The 22,044-nt window shown below is 32.1% G+C and overlaps 2 protein-coding genes across 3 annotated transcripts in view; both read right to left on the bottom strand.

Annotated features, from left to right (window-relative positions):
• LOC111618078 (RING finger and SPRY domain-containing protein 1-like) overlaps window positions 1–18,876 on the bottom strand; it is a 103,522-nt gene extending 84,646 nt beyond the window's left edge. The window contains exons 1-3 of one of the 2 annotated variants that reach the window (XM_023359517.1): window positions 18,739–18,853; window positions 14,795–15,071; window positions 1,359–1,895 (exon numbers count right to left, since the gene is read on the bottom strand). In XM_023359517.1, coding sequence (XP_023215285.1) covers window positions 1,359–1,582 — 224 coding nt within the window. In that variant the 5' untranslated portion in view covers window positions 1,583–1,895; window positions 14,795–15,071; window positions 18,739–18,853. Of the gene's footprint in view, window positions 1–1,358; window positions 1,896–14,794; window positions 15,072–18,738 lie in introns of both variants that reach the window. The other variant, XM_023359507.1, reaches the window with a different exon arrangement.
• Window positions 8,376–14,518, bottom strand: LOC111617633. The gene is made up of 2 exons (XM_023358944.1): window positions 14,326–14,518; window positions 8,376–10,525 (listed from the first exon to the last, which is right to left on the bottom strand). The coding sequence occupies exons 1-2, from the start codon at window positions 14,516–14,518 to the stop codon at window positions 8,376–8,378; spliced, it is 2,343 nt and encodes a 780-aa protein (XP_023214712.1).
• Window positions 18,877–22,044: the final 3,168 nt, after the last annotated feature.

Raw genomic sequence — 22,044 nt, 5'->3', positions numbered from 1 at the left:
GAAAGGTGCAATCGGGCTACACGTGCATTATTATTAGTGATTTTATGGTTATATTTAGCATTGTTGTCTTTATTTATGTTAGGTTCATATATGTATGGTTGATGTATCATATTAGTGGTTATTGTTAGTATTCTTTATTTTTAACGGTAAACAAACGGCACGATTCTGCGCAATAAGAGTTTGTTTAAATAGCGTTCCAAAACGCATTTATCGTTTTTATGAATTCGCCAAGATTCGATTTTCGTTGGTTCGTTCTTGAAAAAGGGCATTAAAGATGTCCGAAAACGTTTGAAGTGTTATAATAAATTTGGCTGTATTATATAAGGTGTATGAGTAGTGTAATTGAAATTAATAACCCAAAAAATTTTTTATATTTATATAGTATTTAAATGTCATTAGATAATTTTTTTATAATAGCATTTTTTTTAGAATAAAATTATTTTTTTTAGTAATAAGAATTAAAAAGGCGCCATTTTTATTCTTGGCCATAGGCGTCCAAAATCCTAGTTATGGCTCTGATATCACATCATATTATGTTCAAATAATTAATCAAATAAATAAAAATAAAATATCTGTTTTACTAGGACACTGTTCATGAAGTTATAATTATAGAATTATAATAGTAAAAATCTGTAATAAAATTAATTTTATTATCTATCTTATTTTCAATTTTATTTTTTAAAATAAGAGCTGTCTTTTGTTTATTTTTAAAAATTGATTTTTTAAATTATTTAATAAGACAATAGACACTCTCATAGATACTAATATTGATATTTTAGAGCAAGAGTCCCCAAACTTTCTTGACTGTCAATCCCTTCACAGACTCCTTGATCTTCTATCAACCTCCCTCTTAATTTTTTTTTGCTAATGTAGTTTAATAATAATAATAAAATAAATCTGGTTATTCAGTATTAATCCACACACTGTTTTCATAGAAAAAAATCTACAGATCTATGATATAGATCCATACTTATAAAGACATATAATGTACTATACAGTGTGCAAATTTACACCATCCAGAATTGTCATATATGTAACACAATGAACTAAATTTTTTAATGAATGAAATTTTTAATAAACTGTTTCCAATTGACCCCCCCCAATCAATCCCCAACTAATTTTTGACTCCTGAAAATGCCTTATCAACCAGGTCAATATCAACCACTTCAGAGACCCTTGTTCGGAGAAATTTTATTCTAATACATTCATAAATTATTATTGTAAACATTCATCTTAAGTGATAGAATATCTTAATTTATTATAATTTCTTAAAATTATAACCATATCAAAATAAATAAAACTTTAAAAATTTTGAGTGTAATATTGATATAAATATGTAAATATATTAAGAAACTTACTTATCCACAAGTGTGTGTATGACAGAAAGTGTTTCCAGGACCAATTTATCAACAGTTGTCACCATGTTACTCACAATTCCTACTAAATCTAACATATGATGTACATGATTAGACTGTTCTCCATGACTTACAGTTCCTGATACTGAATTAATTGAAGTTCTTCTGCCGTAACTTGAATCACAATCAGAATGTGATTGCCTATCTTTACATAAACAAAGTCCCATACTTTATAATAAAATATGAATTCATTCACTATTATAATATCTTTCTTATATCTCTTGAAATATTATACAACAAAAGTCTCATGTTAAAGAGTTAAATTCCATTTATTTCTTTTTAGTAATAAAAGAGAAAGTAGCACCTTAAAGTTGAAACAGATGTAGAAAATAAATTACTTTATTGATATGACACATCATGAACTATATACATCATAAATTGGCACAAGTTATTTCAATAGTATAAAATTTGCAAATATTAAAACATAGTTCTATTCTTCAAGTATTCCTTTTCATCGTAAATAAAACACATTTGTGACATCTGAAAAATTCAACGTTAAAGCATTAAAATTATATATAATTAAATTTCATTAAATATAATATATATATAATAAATTAAATTGTATTATAATATTAAAAAAGAATAAATTTTAAATATAACTAACAATAATTATCATTTTTTTCAATTTTTGATAATTTTACTGAAAATTATACAAATACAGTATAAATTTATTAAAAATACAATATATAAAAAATGCTTAAATATTATATCAATTAATAATTTTATCTTAAAACTTCAATATACAGATATACCTCGCCTTATGTTGGTAATTGGTTCCAGGAGAGGTGACGTAAGCCAAATCTACTTGTCTCCAAATCTACTTGTCACTACACTAAACCATAAATTACCATTTCCGGTTATGTATTTTATTTATTAATGCATTTTTAATAATATATGGTTAATAAGGATCTATTTTAAGCTTACAAACAAATTTTAGTTTTTAATATAGTACAGAAAAAAGTACTCTAAATTTACGAATGCATGTACTGTAAATATAGTACATACTTGTAAATGTATATATTTTAATATGATTTTATGTGCTTTAAACGCTTTTCTAGTGATATTACAACTTCAATATTTGTGGTGGACAGATGTAAAGTCGAATAAAATGACTTAAACTTGATTTTTATTTTTACATATACTTTTTTGACAAACGACGTATAATCAGGAATGACGTAACTTGAAACGACGTAAGTCAAGGTATACCTGTAGTTTTATTCAGGATATTGCATTTCATAATCTTATCACATGATATTATAACTTTGTAAGGATTCTAATGCATTGCAATATGATAGCACAATAATAAATTTCCAAAAATTCAAATTTATTTTTTTTATTTTAAATATATTTATCAACACTCTTTTTCTACTTACAGTTCACTTTAGCTTCTTTATTTTTGTTTTTCTTTTCATTTATTTTGAAAATAATTTTTCTATCCTCAGAGGACATTGTATATTAAACTAGCAGATAAGCCCAGCATTGCTCAGGCAAAAAGTAACGATTAAGATAATTACATTATAGCCAATCTTATCCATTTTCACAGAATACAAGAATTAGTCCACCATCCATTTCCAGACTAATTAAAGAATTTTTATATGGGTCTAAAAATATGTTCAATTTTCCGAAAAAACACACCTGCGCCTGTAAATCTTGCATGCTGCTTTTTCTTAATACTTCATTGTTAACACTTTTATTCTTAACATTTCCATTGTTAGCACTTCCATTCTTAGCACTTTCATTGTTAACACTTCCATTGTTAAGGAATACACTTTTTTTTATTCCCCATGGTACCCTACTAAATGTGATAGACTACTAAAATGCAGTCAAAAATGTAAAAAACTGCATCTAAAATAGTACAATAGAAACTGAGTTCTTCAGGGTAAGCCTTAATCCTCTCTCTCTTTTTCCCATGGGGGACTTTCGAAAAATCCCTTCTTAGTGTGCATTTTCGTGACGTACCCTAACTGTGTACGAAATTTAAACTTTCAACTCCTAACTGTTTGGGCTCTGCGCTTATTATTATTATTATTAACCCATCTTGATTATATATATAGATTAACACAAAACTTTTCTTCAAGATAGTATTGTTACTTATCATAAATAATGCTTTCTAGAAGAAGCTCTTATCAAACTGTTTTTCATTCCTTACCACACTTCAGAATATTTTTTCATTTATTATATTCAAATTTTCTTTTTTAAAAATATGAAGAATTAAAATTGATTAAAAAAACAAACCTCTGAAAAATACTCAAACAAGGTAGTCAGGAATTTATTATACAAGGGCAGTTTTTTCAAGCTCCAATGGGCCATAAAACAAAGACAAGTGTAAATAACAGAATGAATTTATTACCAAAAGTTAGGTACAAACATGGTTACTTTTTGACATAATCACTGTGAAGATTGACACATTTGTCATATCTGTGGATGAGCTTTTCCATTCCCTTGTCATAGAATGCTGCTGCCAATGACTTGAGATGGACCCTAATGTTGTTTTGAAGATTGTCATTAGTCTCAAACCTCTGTTCTGCTAGCCATGTGTTCAGTTCTTGCTTTACCAGTAAAATCTGTTCTTTATTATTTTTAATATTTAATGTTTGTTTTTATTAAAATAAATAAATAAATAAATAATGATAATTATTTTCTTGATTTTAATTTCATTACAAAAATTCTTTTGCTTTATAAATACAATTAACTTAATTACAATTAATTCGGTAAACTAAATTATTATACGTAGTAAATNATATATATTTATATATTACAACAGAGATAATGAACTTACATTAGTGTTCTATGTTTTTATTCTAGTTTTTAATTTCCTCTAACAATTGTATTGAAATTTTAACTTTTACAATCTATCAAATTTATAAAAGTTAAAAGTTTCAGTAGCATTGAAAATATTATAAGGTTTAATAATAATTTAAAAATAGAATATACAGTTGAACCCGTAACCTGTATACCTCTAACATGTTTATCGCAAAAACTCTATCTTGAAATTAATCTTTTCCCCTACATTTTCAGCATAAATTCAATATATTTTCCATGTTTATCTCAAATAATTTTCTCCCAAAACCTCTATATTATGGACTGAAGTGTTAATTGCAATTTCAAAGCTCAGCGACTTTTTTTGATAGAATAAACTGTAGTTGAGAAATATCTCTTGCAATACAGTAATAGTTGCAATTAATGCTATTTTTCTCTGATTGACTACGAGGTTGGTTTGGTTTATTTTTTTTATGGCAATGCAACACATGGGCAATCAGCTGAGGGGACGCCTTCCAGGAACACAATATGGGAAACTGGCCTCTATTGAGATGCTACAAACATGAACAAAATCTGGAAAATTCCATGTGGTCAGCCTGTTACAAGGAGTGAACCCAAGTTGTGGGTTCACATCTTGTAACAGTATTCAGTGGTTTTATCTACTCAATTACTGGTGGACTAAGGCTACAAGTTTGGTTTGCATCTTATTGGTTAAAGAAAGTCATGCATTAGAAACTATTGACAAACTATTTCTGTTAAGATATGTCAAAAATATTTTATTTATACCTAATATAGGTATTTACTGTACTTGTTATTGTATTAATAAAAAAAAACCATACTTACAATCAACTCTATTACTGTTTATTGTGTAGGAACTTCTATATCTCGAAACACGTTTATCTCAAATATTTTTCTTGTTCCCATGAGATTCAAGATACAGGTTCGATTGCTTAAATATTTTCAATGGGTTGGTTGGATTTGGAGTTTTTGTGGCACAAGGGCCTAGGTAGGTCAAAGAATGCTAGGTATAGCCAGTTATGCTGCCAGGTCTTTTAGGTCTTAATATGGCATACTTGCTCTGTTGTAACTGTCATACTTGCTTGTTCTAGAGTTCTGTATATACTGTAAGTTTATTGCCTAGGTGTATGTTATCAAAGAGAAGCATTCTCTGGCTGTTTTGTACTGAGAGCACGTTAGTAATATGTGTCGGATGGTAAGTAGGGTGTGGCAAGTTGAAATTATCGGTTGTATCCTTTGTTTGTAAATAGTTGTGTGTCTTGTGTGTCCCATTCTCAATTGAACAAGTACTATTTCTTCTTTCCAGTTTTTTTGTTGGCTGGTTGTCCATTTTATTAACTCTGATTTGATGGTGTATAGTTTATTGTTGAGTTTGTTTGTCCCAGTCCTCTTGTCATTTGTTGTAGATGTACAGAGTTCTGTGCACAAGCATATTCCTGTCTGGTGAATTGGATCAAGCAGATGTAATCATTATGAATGCAGATCCATATAATGCACTTCCATAGTCTGGTTTTGCAAATGTAAGTGCCTGGTAGATTTTCTGCATGGTTTTCTGGTTGGTACCCCAAGAGGTATTATATAAGGTTTTCAATATATTCATTAAATGTGTACACCAGTTCTTTAAGTGGGTGATATTAGGTTTAAATATAAGAGACTTGTCCAAGATCAAATCCAAGAATTTGGTTTCTGTTTAAACTTTTATTTGTATATCTGTGATCAGGACATACTCCTCTGATTCTAAAAAATGTACACAAATTGTTTTAGTTGTTGAGAATGTAAAACCATTTGACTATGTGCAGGATTCTATTCTATTTGCTGTCAGTTGTAGCTGGCATTCAACTATGGTCATACTTGCTGATGCATATTGTATTTGTAAGTTGTCAACATACATTGACTCTTTGATACTGAAATTTTATTAACTCTTAAAATAAAGAGTAATTGTGAGAGGATGGTCGTTGTGACACTCCTTGTTCTTGCTGGAATGTATTTTATAGTGTAATTCCAATTTGGACTTGAAAGGACCAATTTGTCAGGAATCCTTCTATAAATGCTGGTAGTTCCCTCTTAGTCCAATATCATATAGGTCTGTCAATATGCCATGCTTCCATGTTCTGTCATATGCCTTTTTGATGTCAAAGAACACTGATAACAGATGGTGACGACAAAAGAATGCCTTTCAAATGTCTGTTTCAAGGAGAAAAAGCTGTTCTATTGTTGATCGGTGGCACTGGAAATCTCCCTGTATTGAAGATATGGTATTACGTTCCATCAAGTACCACCTGAGTCTGTTATTTACCATCATCTCCATCACTTTGCTCATACAGCTTGTTAAGGCTATTGGCCAATAATTTTGTGGATTAGTTGCACATTTATTTGGTTTTTGGATTGAGATGATTATCACCTTCTTCCAGAAATGTGGGTATTTCTGTTCTGTCCATATTCAGTTAAATATAGCAAGTAGCAACAATTGTATTGTTGACAGTAAGTTTCAGAGCATGTCATAGCAGATTTGGTCTGACCAACAGCTGTATTCTTGATTTTCTGTAATGCATATTGCAATTTGTATATTATGAATGACTGTTATATGTCAGGTATATAAAATAAAATAAAAAATTGTTTTCTGTAAAAACTTTGTAAAGCCAGTATAATAAGTCCTGATATTAGAAGATACGTAATTGTAGACGAAAATTTATACTTTAGACTGTTATATGAGTTGGTTGGTGTGTCACCACTGTATTAATATTTGTTCAACTTTTCCTTTCAGAATCTGAAATGTTTGAGTGTAAATAGCTGTGCTTGAATTGTATGCAAATGTTCTGCCCAAGCAGTTTTCAACTGCTTGTTTGTCTATTATAGTATTACAAATACAGATACAGATATTTATTGATCAATATGCCATATGGCATATCCCGGTGCCACTAAGTATTACCGGGTATATACAGGAAATTACATAGTTTACACTGAAGATTTCGATAACTAATTATTAACGTAAATAAAATTAATTAACACGTGTACAATTATATATATAGGGTTATACACGCGTGCAAAACATTAATAAGTATAAATAGATAAAAATAAATTTAAAACATAAAAGTTGCTGGAAATGTGACAGAGTCATAACATTATATAGTTACACGAGGAACATATGTTTTGTTATCTTACGCGGCAATTCTGTTTCAGCAGAGGTTTTCGAATCAGACTAGATAAAAGTTTTTTTTTTTTTCTGCTGAAGTGAAACTCCTGCACAATCCAGACCAGGAGACTTATACAGATCTTATTAGAATATAGTCCTCTGTCAACGATTTTCCAGAATTAGTTGTCCAACGCCTTTGCTCTTCCTTATAAATCTTGCTGCTAGCATAGCTCCAGGTATATCTTGTGTGATTCTTATTGCCATGGTACAGCTCCAGGCACACCACTGTTATCCACAAAATTTGCCTCTTATGTATGCATGAGAAGCAAACGCCGATACAGAATCACAATGCCAGTAGATGCACTTAATTCACATATGTAGCAGACAAATTCTTCTCGAATATCACTGTTGCACAACGTTTGTGGAATTATACCAGAGTAGTAGTCCAGCCAGAACAGTAGACCAGCCGAAGGAAGACGCTAAATAAGGTTTCAACACAGTTGTACATCATCTATGACGTTCAATGTATGGATACTTTGATTATTTATTGAAGTCTCTTATCATTGATGAGACACATTTCTGAGCACAAATACATAACATCATATATTATTTAGGGAAGAACCAGTGCATTAGACCTATCGATGAAGGACACTGTATAGAGTTTCAACACAGTTGTACAGCATCTATGATGTCCTATGATCACATACGTTGGTTGTTTATTGAAGTCTTTCGTCAATGATGTGACATATTTTTGGGCATAGTAATACAAAGTCAAAACCAGATTCCTTAAGCAAATATTTCACAAGTACGGCCAATCAAGTATTATAAAAAGAGTAGGGCACATAAGTATAACGAGGGTAAGTGTGTTAACGAGAATACAACAAAACATGTAAAATATATAATAATAAAAGAAATAAAATAGACAAAACGCCGATAGAGAACCCATGGTATCAATGCTAAACCTTCCAAAAGAAAATGCAGACTACAAGTACAATCACGAAATAATTATATTAGGGTAATTTATATTTTCACTAACCAACAGTTGGCCATTAATGGCCAGAATAAGCTGGTACACTGGTCCTTACAAAATACATGTTAACGAGTTGTACAAAGGCATCGAAGGTATCTTTGTGATCAAAGAGACGTTCTAAGGTGGGAGGTGGCCAATGGAGATCATGAGACTCAAGTAACAGTTTTAAAATCAATCTTTCATTTTCTAGCATAGGGCATGTATAAATATAATGATCGCTGCTGTCGTTGCAATCACATATAAGACATCTTGAGTTTGATGTGCCCTTGAATCTTGAAAGGTATGAATAAAATCTCCCATGATTTGTTAATATTTGTGTGAGTTGGTGGGTAGGCTTGTACCATTTATTACTAAGGAAATTTGTAATATCTGTAATATATTCATGTGTTTTATTATTAATATTATTCCATTGAAGCTGCCATGCATGAATTACTTCTTTCCACAGGATAGTTTTAATTGTTTGTATACTAATTCTTTTGTAAGATACAGGTAAGTCCTCCTTATAAGAAGCCTCTTTTGCAAGTTCGTCTGCCAGTTCATTTCCATAGTGCCCTTGATGTCCTCGAATCCAGTTTATAGCGAAATGACAAGTGGATGTATTTATGATATCTTGTATACGATTTGCAATCGGATGATAGTTTCTGGTTTTTAGCAGAGCTATGGCAGAAGAACAATCAGTATTAACAGAAATCCTTTTGTTTGTATAATTATGCTTACACCAAGCAACAGCCATTTGAATGGCGAACAATTCGGCTTGGAAATTTGAGCAATTTTCACCAAGTCGATATTGTTCCATAGTCAATATCTCTTCACGGCAGTATGCAATAAAACTGCAGCCTACTCGGTTACCCGTTTTAGAGCCATCTGTAAAAAGATGAAAGTCTGCATTATCATAGGTGTTAATAGCAAAATTATTTGTGGTGGCAGGATGTCTTGATTGATTAAAAGCCACTGGTCTTTCGACGTCCTCTGCCCTAATAATGTAATCATCAGTTTGTATATTCTGTCCCCATTTGATATGCCAAATTTTTGCAGTATAGTCAATGATTTTATCAATAGGAGGACATCTTGCCAGAACTTGGATGGAGACATTAGGGGTTGTGCAATAAGCTCTGGTCAACTGGATGAGCGCCTTTCTTTGTGCAGATATAAGTTTTCTATTTATATGAATTTTATATATATCTTGGCTCCAGCTACCGCAAGCATATGTAATTATTGGTACGAAAATTTGTTTGTATATGATGTTAAGGGCATCGGTAGTAAGTCCCCAGCGTCTCTTAGCAAAGCCAGTAAGAATATTAAATATACTGCCAGTACGATCAGTTATGTATGCTATGTGTGTATTCCATAATAAACGATGGTCTAATATGATTCCTAAATATTTGATGGATTTAACAATTTTAACACTTTGTCCATCCATCTTAATAACCGGGGTCCTCCGGTAGAGATTCGGTTTACCAGGTTTATTAAAAACAATTCCCATCGTTTTGTTAATGTTAAAGGTAAGTTTGTATTCCTTACCCCATTTGCTTATCTTACATAAAGTATCGTTACCGAAGATCTCTAGAGCAGCTCTCGAATTACCCCCCAGAAGAACGATTGCATCATCTGCATAAGCAATTGTTACGTGGCCAAAGCTCTGTCTTAAAAAGTTGTCAAAGACAGTATTCCACAAGATAGGGCCACATACAGAGCCCTGAGGGCAACCCCTAACGACATTTCTACGCATAATGTGAGCACCATAACACAGCTCTGCAGTTCTATTGTTTAAGTAATGAATAAAAATTCTATATATGTTTCTGGGACATTGCCTATCTCGCAAGCTCTGCAAAATCGATGGCCACCATGCGCTGTCGAAAGCTTTTGCTATATCCAGGCTTATAGCAAGTACGAATCTATATTCCTCTAATAAGAGATTTATACTTTTGATAACTTTCTCAATTGCGTCTGGAGCAGATTTTTGTGGGCGAAAACCATATTGGTTGCTATGCAAATATTGATTTGTCTCCAAATGCCAAGATAATCTATTAGTCAATAAACGTTCAAGTACCTTTCCCAATACTGGCAATAGAGAAATAGGCCTACACTCGTCCAGATTTCCCGGTTTCGGCACAGGTACGATCCTTGCCCTTTTCCAGGAATTAGGAAATATAATATATTTCCTAATTCCTGGAAAACTATTATAGTATTAACACAACAAAACTATTATAGTATTGTTGTGTTCTGTCAAAATTGAGATCTGTGGAGTAGAGGTGTTTCTCCTTATAGCTTGAATGCCTTTCCACAACTGTTGTTGGTCCGCTGTTCTTCCTAATGACATGATAAACCGCACCCAGGTTTCTTTTTTACTTTTCCAATGGATCTTCCTGGCATTTTCTTTCACCTGCTTGAATCTATTTAAGTGCCACCCAATAGAAAGAACTACAACTTGTGCCAGGCTCTGTATTGAGCTTGTCATACTGTTATGCAGTTCCAGTTTCACCATGATTTGTCTTTTGGAATACAGTTTGTGTTTGGCATGGAATTGACTTCTGTGACCTTTTGTATTTCTTGTTCTATTGATTGGCTCCTGTCTGTAGTTATTCAGTTGGCAAGTTTGGTAAATTCTTAATAAACTTTTTGGATTATCTGTCTGGAGGCAGTGTTTTCTGATGGCTGATCCTTTATGTGGCAAAGGATTGTTGGAAGGACTGTCTGAGATTCAGGACTCTCCATTTTCAATTTGCAAAAGTCTTTGGTATGCTAATAGTGAGGTCTACAGCTGAATAGGTGTGGTTTGGATAGTGAAAATGAGTACAGATGACTGTGTTGTACAGCAGTGCGTGCGTGCGTCCAGATAATTTGTCATCTATGGTCAACTTGTCCTCTGTAGTTTTTATCCCAGCTTGAACTATGACTATTAAAGTCTCCTAACAGTATCTAGGGTTTTGGGAGTTGGTTTATGAGTGATTCTAAGTCATTTTGTTCTACTGTGTCCCCTGGCAGGAGATAGGTATTTCATACTGTTACTAGTTCTGGATGATGAATTTGGACTGCCACAGCATGAAGCAATATGGACAGAGGAATTTCTCTTACTGGCACTTAGTATGAGACCAGAATTGCTACCTAACCACAAACATTTTATTTGAAGTGGTGATCTTTGTGGAAGACATTGTAGTGTTTAAATTTAAGTTGTCGATTGGTTTAGATTTTGTTTATCGTAGACATATGCAAATTGGGCCATAAGTCTGTATTAAGTTCTGGAGTTCATCAGTTTTGTGTTGTATCCAGTGGCATGCCATGACATTTGATGATAGGGAAGCTGTGTTTCTGTAAGAAGCTGACTTCCAGGAGCAATCAGTCAGTAATGGTTTAGGGTCCATTCGTATTTGTTTGTTCGATAAGCCAGTAAAAACTGCAAACTTCTCTAAATGTATTTTTAATTAATTAATAGACTGTCTAACGCACTTAATAAATAAGCAAGTTCAATATAATTAACTCTGTTATATTAGATTTAATAGATTCCCTATGCTCTCTAAATGCCAATTCTTGCTTCCATAACATTTACTAATTTAAATATAATATATCTATTAGCCATAACTATCTTGTTATAATTTTCAATATTTATTTTATATTGTGTACTAATGTTAAATTCTATTCTATTTTGATTTCCAAATTGCTTCAATTTTACGAAAGAATCGATGCAGATTTACGATTTTCACGTCTTTTCCCAGCTTTACTCAAATTATTTAAATCGTCAAAGCCATTCTTATTCCACATACTAATTTCATTTGAAAGTAATAGGCAAGGCCAACAAAACAATTTTCGCATTTTTATGCATGCACAAAGCCATTTTACGTCTTCCTAAATTTTATCATGAAAATGTTGAACAAATTTTTATGTTGACGTATTTATATTTAATTTAGGCATTGGTCTTTCTCTTTTAATAATGTTTTCTTTTTCATTATATGGTCTCGAGCCAAAACTTTTTTAAAATAAATTTTCAATATCACAATTACATTCTAAATTGCTATCTATAATATAAGGGCTAAAATTAAAAATAAAATTATAAAAACTAACTTGTTAAAATAAAATGTGTGATGATATACAATTATACATACCTGGTACAAAATATTCAATTGTATGAATATACTTTTAAAGAAAATTATAAATATAGTTTTGTGAAGAAACGTACATAAAAATAACATAAAATAGTCTTTACTTTTTAAATATTAAAACAATCCACCTAGTTAAAATTGCTCCCTACCAGTGGCTCATGGATGGAATCAGAAACGATCTTGGTAGGGGTGAAGTGCATGCATGCGTGCCAAATCCTGAGGGTGCCGATACCAGTTAATGTCAAATGCCTCTTTTGTCGCATCACTAGGACACAACAGGGTTGTTATAAATTTTAAACGTTTCTCACCATAGCTGTAAAAATCTAAATTTGTTAAACTTAATAGTCATTTGTTTTCTAACTAATCCATTTTAAGACCAGATGTCCACAGAAATTTCCAAAATTTACAACTTTTAGTCACTTTCATTGAACTGGAAAAATTTCTGTCTTTATTACATCTAATATTATGAAGAAATCAGTCCACACTGTACTCGGTTAAGCTTTTGTTTAAGTAAAATTCTGGCTCTTTCAGCAGGGTTTTATTTGTGTCCCCAATTCCCTAAGCGCTTAATTATTTAACTACTTCTTAAGTAGAAATAAGTCGAAACCAGTTACTTCGTACTCAAATATTTGTAGTCTCAGGAAAAAAGTGGAAAGACAAATTTTTATGACAACATAGTAACATAATATGAGATACATAAATCGTAAATTTAAGGAAAATAAATTCTAGAGCTTTTTCTGTACCTCGTGCATCTCTCTCATTCATTAAATTTAGTTGTAAATGACGCTGTCAAAGTAACAGTTAACTTTTTAACATTATACAAGAATTGTACACGTTTTTTTTCTACATCCCCTTAGAGATGGGACATACGAAATCGTAATATCACTGATTTAACATTGAAATCTGTGAGTAATATAAAATCAGAGAGCGGAATAAAAATATCAAATATTTTAATGGATTTTTTAAAACTCCTGTCAACTATACAGAAAACTATCATAAAAACATACCAGTAAATTCTTATCAGTTGGGTTAGGTTATAAATCTACTCGTGATTCACATAATGGGGTGAGGGCGGTCAAATATCTAGCAGGCAGGCAGCTAACAGCCCATAACCGGTCCTGGAGAGAATTGGATGTGGTATACGTGTAGCATCCACCCAAGGTCCTAGGCTTCCACTGGCTAAACCGGGTGAGGTTGGTGCTCTGTAAAGCGCGTGCGCGAATCTGGCTTTTTGGATGCTGACAATACAGCGCTTCCACTCCACCACTAATATTCGAATATACAATAGCAATCTTATCTTTTTTTTCACGTGTAGTATAGAAATTTGTAATAAGATACATAATGCAGTTATAATAAAATATTGTGTGGTTATTTTCACATAATTAAAATTACTATGTATTTATTTTTTAGTAAATACAAGGGAAGCGGCACATCCACCACTTCCAATGACAGCACGCCACTGGTTGTATCCCTTGACAATTCCATTGGAGTATTACTGTATGCATATTCAGAGAGGTTAGTGGGTTGTGAGGATACCATTCTTTGCTGGGTTGGTTTTGTTACTGTTTTTGTAATTAGAACACAAATCATTTATTGTATTCGAATACAATAAATGATTTGTGTTCGAATTACTAAACAATTACTGGCACAGTTTCAAAAATACCAGAATGTTTTTGTCTTTTTAAGGTGTGTTTTATGTTGTTTCATGGTTGCTGTTTGTTTTTTGTCCAGGTTATAAGTTTTGTTTTTCATTTTTACAAAAGTCAGTGCTGGATGAGATGGCAGAACAGCAGTGTTTGGGTTCTGTGTTTTTTGTTTTGTTGCTAAAATAGTCAGTTTTGATAACTGTACAGTGGATGTGCTTTTTTTTACCACATTCTTCTATATTGGTAGATTCCACAGGAGATATGCTGGTTTCTGTTTGAACTTCCTGTGAAGGTTTCTGCATGAGTTTATTGGCAAATGTGGGTTTAGAGCACATATCTTTGTATATCTCCACTTTGCTTCTATGTAGGTAGTTTGTTCTATCACTCAAATGCACTGGATTTATTGTTTTTCTATCCATTTTGGACATCTTGAGGATGCTGTATGATTTCACCCACAGTTTACACACACAGAGGGATTTGGACAGTTACTTTCATATGGTTGGTCCCCACAGTTAGAATATCGTGTTTTGCTCCAACAGTTGTATTTGGTGTGTCCATATGCCTTACAGTTATAACATCTGAACGGATTCAGGATATATGGTTGAACTTTACAATTTAAGTATGCTATTTTGATATCCACAGGAAGGTTGGGCATGTTAAAGATTATAATTAAATACCATGTAGGAATCACTTACCCATTTCATTTTTGGTTAATCTTCTGACTGCTAAAATTCCCTGGCTTGCCAGGTTTTCTAAAATTTCCTCAGTTGGGCACATTAAAAGTCTGTACTTGATATTATTCCTCTGGAGTAATTTAGATATTCGTGTGGAGTTACTGTGACTGGTATTTCTGTGAAATTGGTTATTGCCTGGAGATTTTTACTATGTTGGCTGTTTTCAGTCTTTATGAACAGATCTCTTGATCAGAATTTTTGTATCATTTTTGGTTGTCCAGCTGTTTGGCTGAGGATTCTATAAATCATAAAGAGAAATAATTCAGATAGTTTCTTTTCCACCTTCTGCAAATGGATGATGAGGTATTAAGGGATGATGTGTTCAGGTTGTTCTGGGTCTACTCATTTTGATAGAAGGTCATGGTCTTCACCATGTCCTCTCTTTCTGAACAGAGTGTTTTGGAGGTGTTGTGTCATTTCAGTTTCCATATGTTATTGATTACAATTCACTTACTTTACTATTCCTGGCCCTATTCTGACCACAACAAGAGGGTAAAGGTTCATTGCAAGCCCCTATAACACCAGCTTCCCCCTCAGGGCTTCAAAGCAACTATAGTCCAGTAACAGGGCAACATCAGACAGAGAATGCCCTCCAGCTCCCAAAATCCAGAAGGTCCTCCTCCTAAACCACTCTGTTCCAGGCTCACCCAGCTTAAACACAGCAAGCAGATACAGGAGCAGACATCCTTGATGACCAGGCTGGATTAGACATGGCCACCCATCTACAGAGAAGCAAGAGTCAAAGAGGTGTATTGTGCATGATCCCGTTTTGATCATTCTGGGAGCAATAACCTCTGCCTCCCAGGTCCCACTTATGGGTCACAGCACTCAGCCAACATGCAGGTAGGCTCAAATGTGTGAGGCACCTTAGCAGCCTACTGCTAGGGCCAAGCAGATTGTGGTCAAATAGGTAGTTCACCAAAGTCTAGAATATAACTATAAACTACATTAAGTCTATGTTATTGTCCACCACCAAAGTCAGTGGGCGTCTTGGGATGAGACCGATGGGATGGGCCATAGGGATGCGACTCCCCAAACAGTTGTTTAAACAACTATCCCTTACAGAGAAATATTTTCAAATTAAAAAGTTTAAAAATATTTAAGTATATTATGCATCTTAATTAAACACAAAAAATTTACTCATACTAAAAAATGTAATTTTTTTAACAGGTCCACTATTTTAATTACTACTGACTATTTTTCAATGTTTCTACTTTTTATTCTAAATTTACCAGGAATAATTTTGTCAAATTTATTTATAATATTACAAAATGATATTAATTATGAATTATATCATTTACAATATTTCTATTATTTAAAAAAATTAATGTTTTGAAACTGTATGTACTTCTATTAATCATTTTTAATATTATTATGAAGGTTTTGAAGTATCTGTTAAGAGGTATTAACCTTTCAAGCATTAATGACATACTAAGTACATCTGCCAAGAATTTCTACAAAACATTGGCAATGCACCTTGTGCATTCTCATATTTTTAGTACACTGTTCTATTAGAAATGTGGTGAATGAATTCATAAATTTTAGTCTATAACTTGATATTCTATGGACTGCTACTTCTTGCATCATTTTTTATTATAACTTCATTTTCTACTTGGCTTTATTTTTATTTATCTACATTTATATGAAAAATTAAGGTGTTCTTGGAAGAAGTATAATACTTATCTAGACAATTTCCTTTACATAAAGAATATAGGAAGACCATTATGATAACACGTTGCATACAGAGTATTCTAAGACAATAAATATTATATTATACAATCACAATTCATTGCATTCAATTTGAAACTTCTAAAAACAAATTATTTAATTTTTAAGATATAAAGACATTTAATAAAATGCAGCAAAGTAAATAATTAAGTAAAAACTGCAAAAATTAAGAAATTAAAATATAACATATTATTGCACAAATACATAATATGCCTATTAATGTAAGGATTTTGAAAATTAAAAATTCTTAATTTTTTTTATACTTTGTTAATTTTAAAACATTCTGCGTTTAAGGCTGCGTACACACTAGGCGTTTTAAAGAACCAAGAGTTCTACACAGGCGTACACACTCAAACGCGCACTTTTGGCCAAGCACCTGGTAAACACGCATTTATAGATTTTTCTTAAAATGCGCATTTTTCAGGCACTTTAGTGGAACTCTTGGTTCTTTAAAATGCACGTTTAAAAACGCTTAGTGTGTACGCAGCCTAATAGTACACAAAAATAAATAAATGGATAAATATATATGCCTGTATATATTATCATATTTATTTATTTCATTTAATTTTTAGAAGCTTATTTTTAAACATTTTGTTCTTTCATATTTGAATGCATTAGTACAATTACTTAAAATTGTTAGAAGTTTTTGAATAAAAGATAATCCATAAAATTTTTTAAATATGACAAAGTATAATATTATTGATATTATATGTAGGTAGTTTGTTCTATCACTCAAATGCACTGGATTTATTGTTTTTCTATCCATTTTGGACATCTTGAGGATGCTGTATGATTTCACCCACNAATTACATTTACAAACTGATCTCAGATCTTTTTTTTATTTATGAATCTTTCTCTCATTATTTACAAATATTGTAACAAATAACAGAAAGAGCTAAAAATTGCTCAAATTACAATGCATTAAAAGAAAAATTTTTTAAAATGATTCATATAAAATAATAAAATAAAAACATTCATTTCATTTATTTAATATGTAAAAACTGATATTCAGATGTTTGATTCTGAATATTTGACTTTATTTATTTAAAGAATATATATAAGAATTTGAATTAAAATATATTAAAAGTATTATTATATAAAACAATTAGTAAATAATGTCAAAATTGGATTATATGTATTTTGTTTGTTTATTTAAAAAAATAAATAAATAAATCAAGACTATATTATTACGGGTAATTTCAGTACTACTATGCTTGGCTTAATCCCAAAATTTACAGTTCATTAATTAAGTTTCATATAGTCTATATATATACTATTATGCACATAACAGTACATATATTTCCAAAATACTAATTGCACAGGAAACAAATGAGATCAAAACAATTTTTGTATTATTATATGTAACTTCTCATTAGAAAAACAAATTACAATGGGATAATTATTTCGAAAATTATTCCGAATTCCACATATTAACTCAAGACCGTTACCGTCCCATATTTAACGTTTAAAAGTTTTAACAATGTTAGAATAAGGATGTTTCTTACCATGTATACAGGATACAGTCTTATATTAATTAATTTATCAATTACAATCACTCAACACTCTACTAGGCAATTTAATTAATTACACCATTAAATATCCAATTTTTAAAAGTAATATTAATAAGCAAAATTGAGTTCTGCAATAAACTAGTTCATCATCATTATTCTATTTAAATGACATGCAATATGCGATGCTTCACTTTGTCATAATTAGTTTTTCTATAGTACCAAGCAGAATAAAATTATACCTATTGTAAATTCACATATACATGTTGTAGATAATGAATATAATTAGGTTTTGGTGCATTAAGAATTAAATGTAAAACTGCATTTTTAATGTGGAGAGCAAATAAGACGTTACATGCTCATTTTCTTTCGTTACTTGTTTTATAAAATCATTTTTAAATTTTGAATCGAACATAACACAGGCCTTTATGATCAATAATCGTAAAATTACAGATTTCTGTCGAAGATTTCTCCATTTAAGCCAATTAAATTGATAATAATACAAGTTAATTTTAATTAAACGTCATCAAATGAAATGGAAGCATTTATTAATTATGCAATTCGAATAACTGAATAAAAAATTGTAATGTAAACAATTGACAAATATATTAAAACTTCAAAATATGTAAACGAATGATAATCAAATGTTCGTTCATTGATCATACTTACGTTAACTGAGCCTATCTACATTTGTATAAGAATAAATAAAACAATAAAATACAAATTGACATAACTTCGCGTTCACTCAACGAAAGCAAGTTCGATTTTGTTTTGATACAAGAAACAGCGATAGGAGGCGTGAACAGGAAACGTGCAGATGACGTCATTTCCTTTTAAGGGGAGAAATATATATATATATTTTTAAAATTATATTTAAGTGTATATATCTAGACTAGAATATAAATATATATTTCTTTTTTATATAAGTAAAACAAATATTAAAATATTTTAAAATTTTATATTTTTATATAGTTATTTTATTAATTAAATCTAAGCCGGATCTAAATGTTATTGTCATGACTAAACAGGTATTTTTGATTTATTCAGCAGTTTTCGGAGATATCGAATAAGGAAAGAATCATGAATCGTCAGGAGTGAAGAAAAAACTCGGATATTTTTATAATTAAAATATTAACATTACATTGGGAAGAAAGTGTCTTTTCTTTTTATGTAAAAGAAAACTTGGGGAAAACAATAACTATTGTTTCGATGATTAATAGACGAAAAATATTAATCCCGAATGTAATTACTAAATACTGTATCCAAGATTATAATACTATACCCGTTGATTTTTAAATATGAAACGTTATAAGACGGATGGCGAAGCTATTAAATCGTCAGCCTACCGCTCTGACTAATCCAGACGGGTCAAAAATCCGCAGAAATTTTTGGGGAATGTTCGGAACACTTCTCTCATTGCCCAGCCGCTCCCTTGTGGGACAGGCCGAACCCATGATCGTCTTGATTAAAAAACCCTCTTGACAGAGCGTAAAGAGTAACAAAAGGTTCTTCGTTCTACCAGTATCATTTTCAGTAAATCTTTAACATGCCTACATCTTTCTGTACACTCACTTTCTCCAATTTCTTGACGTAATATAATATGAATGTTACATTGTTTCCGACCCGTTGTTCAAATCTGACAAATTAACTCAGTTGGATTCCCCGCGTTTCTTTATGCAGCGAGAGTGTAGCGAGATGACGTCACGAGCAGTGTTAGCCAATTAGAAACTAGTTTCAGTGTGTTCGCTGTAAAGCGTTTCTCGAGCGCTGCATAAAGAAATGCTGGGATTCAAATCCGGGTGGATGGCCAAGCGGTCAAGATGGTAACCTACCACTCTGGGGATCCGAGATCGAATCCAAACAGGTCGAAAAGTCCCAAGTTCGGGGGTGGTCCGACCAGATATGTCGGCCCGTCCCTCACCACCCGGCCGCCCAATGTGGATAGTGTTACCACCCGTCCGGGAATCGACTCACTGTACGGGTGAACTACTAATTTTGTCCGGGAATGTCGTGCGCAACCTGTCGACCTTTTTTGTTTTTCTTGTACGATTCGTATTCGTACACGTCTCCAATATCCAATAGAGTTGAGTCATCTGTAGTTGGTTTTTCTTAATTTAGTTACTTACGTTACTCCTACCCAAGTCTCCCTAGTCCCTAACTGTAACTGATTTAGAACCGGCATGCACTGCACGTTATTCTTTGCAATGCAAAATGACATTGCGAATGCGTCAGGAACTTCTGTTCGAACGAACCTCACCTGCCGTCCGGGTCAGCGATTTTGAAAAGTGGCAACACTAATTGTGGGCCAGGCTAAACTCATAATGGGCTTGCTAAAAGAGGCCCTCTTACTGCCCACAGAGCGGAGAGTTAAAAAAAATCCGGGTAATATGGAGTTAGAAAATATGGTTTTATTATGCTTTTCCAATAACTTCTCAATTCAATAAGTAATTAGCAACTTATTCATTTTAATTCATTCATATAATTCTGGCTTCAGCATATTATTTAAAAAAGAGTGGTCCACCAGTGGCCAAGCGGTCTTCGTACTCTGAATACTGGGAGTTCGGTCGTGGGTTCACGCCGCGCTCGAACGGGCTGGACCACGTGAAGTTTTCAGGGTTTTCTCCATGTCTGTAACGCCTAAATAGGGCCAGTTTCCCTTAAAAAGACCTCCCGGAAAGCATCTCCCCTAGGCATATCCCCCAAGTGTTGCGTTGCATAATTTGACAAACAAACAAACATTTGAAAAAAATATATATTTTAAAAGCCAAGTTTGCATTAAATTTCTTCCTCGAATTCTCGGTTCGTTTTGCAAAATATCAGTAAATGAAACAGAAGTAAGTGGAAAATTTAGGATGAGTTTTTCATTTAATTAATCAGCGTTCGTGGTTATTCCAGTTCATATCAAGATGATAATCACCGGTTTTCGGCTAGGATTTAAATATTAAAAAGGAATTATTTCCTTACTTCTGCTTGCACAATAATCAGTCTTTTACAGTACCTTTCGATAACACTTTTACCGCTACTCAGCTCAAACTTTACGATTTGTGTAGAAACTATGAATATATGTTTCGTCTTTACGCATAATAGATCTTCTTATTTCTCTGTATATCTTTAATGTCATAAATGGGAAATTCTTGCTCCTCTAATATCATGTCTTTACATTAAAACGGTGTTATCAAAAGTTTATTTTCTATTTAACGAATTAGCCAATTTATCAAATCTGATTGTATATTACGCTTAAGATTCCGATTTCCAAAACGAAATTCAGGAGCAAGACATTTTGACAAAATCTTATTTTATACGTTTTTTAATGGTTTTATTGATCCGAAATAGGCTACTATGTTTATATTTATGTGTCTCAGAGCTAAGTAATTATTTATTAAAAAACAGCAAAAAATAGTAAAAATACAATTTGATTTTTAAATATCGAAAGTATATTGAGAATAGTTAACTAATGCCCATCTTTATGCAAAAAACATTGTGCAGATGAGAAAATTATGTAATGTGTACAAATATGCTAAGTTTTTATAGAATCGTACAAAGAAAGAAAGAAATTAAGTCAGAAACGAAATTCGGTTATTATGGTAAGTGTCAATATATATTTGTGTTTAATGAAGAATACTGTGCAATAAGCTCTTACCCACGTAAATTAGCGGTGGTATTATATACGTAAAGCGGCTTTCAACATTATAATCACCAGGTCGCTTATTGCACAGTATTCGCACTTGGTGAGAAATGTCACGTCGAGCAAAGTTTAAGCAATTCTATCCAGCTGATATGTCAGAAGTATGACTGACAAGTGAGTATGATAGGTCGATCACACCCACCACGGAAGAGGTCAGTTTAAGATATCAGACCGTCGTAACCGTTTTACGAGTGTATTGCAGTAAAGGGAGGAGACAATTACAAACGGGTAAGCTATATTTCATCCATTATTTCTGAATGAAGATTGTTCAATCACACTGTTACAAAATT

This window comes from Centruroides sculpturatus, unplaced genomic scaffold (assembly GCF_000671375.1).
Source record: "Centruroides sculpturatus isolate CEXI.00-Female unplaced genomic scaffold, Cexi_2.0 scaffold103, whole genome shotgun sequence".
NCBI lineage: Eukaryota > Metazoa > Arthropoda > Arachnida > Scorpiones > Buthidae > Centruroides > Centruroides sculpturatus.
The sequence above is the reverse complement of the archived record's forward strand: the minus strand, read 5'-3'. Positions and strand labels throughout refer to the sequence as shown.

What these genes read in the sequence shown, in the direction of transcription:
- LOC111617633 (XM_023358944.1), bottom strand. Translation starts at nt 14,518, where the DNA reads ATGGATAGAAAAACAATAAATCCAGTGCATTTGAGTGATAGAACAAAC. An exon ending in TACCAATATAGAAGAATGTG is followed by an intron (nt 10,526 to 14,325) that starts GTAAAAAAAAGC and finishes ATAGTTTTCCAG; the next exon opens with GAATTAGGAAATATATTATA.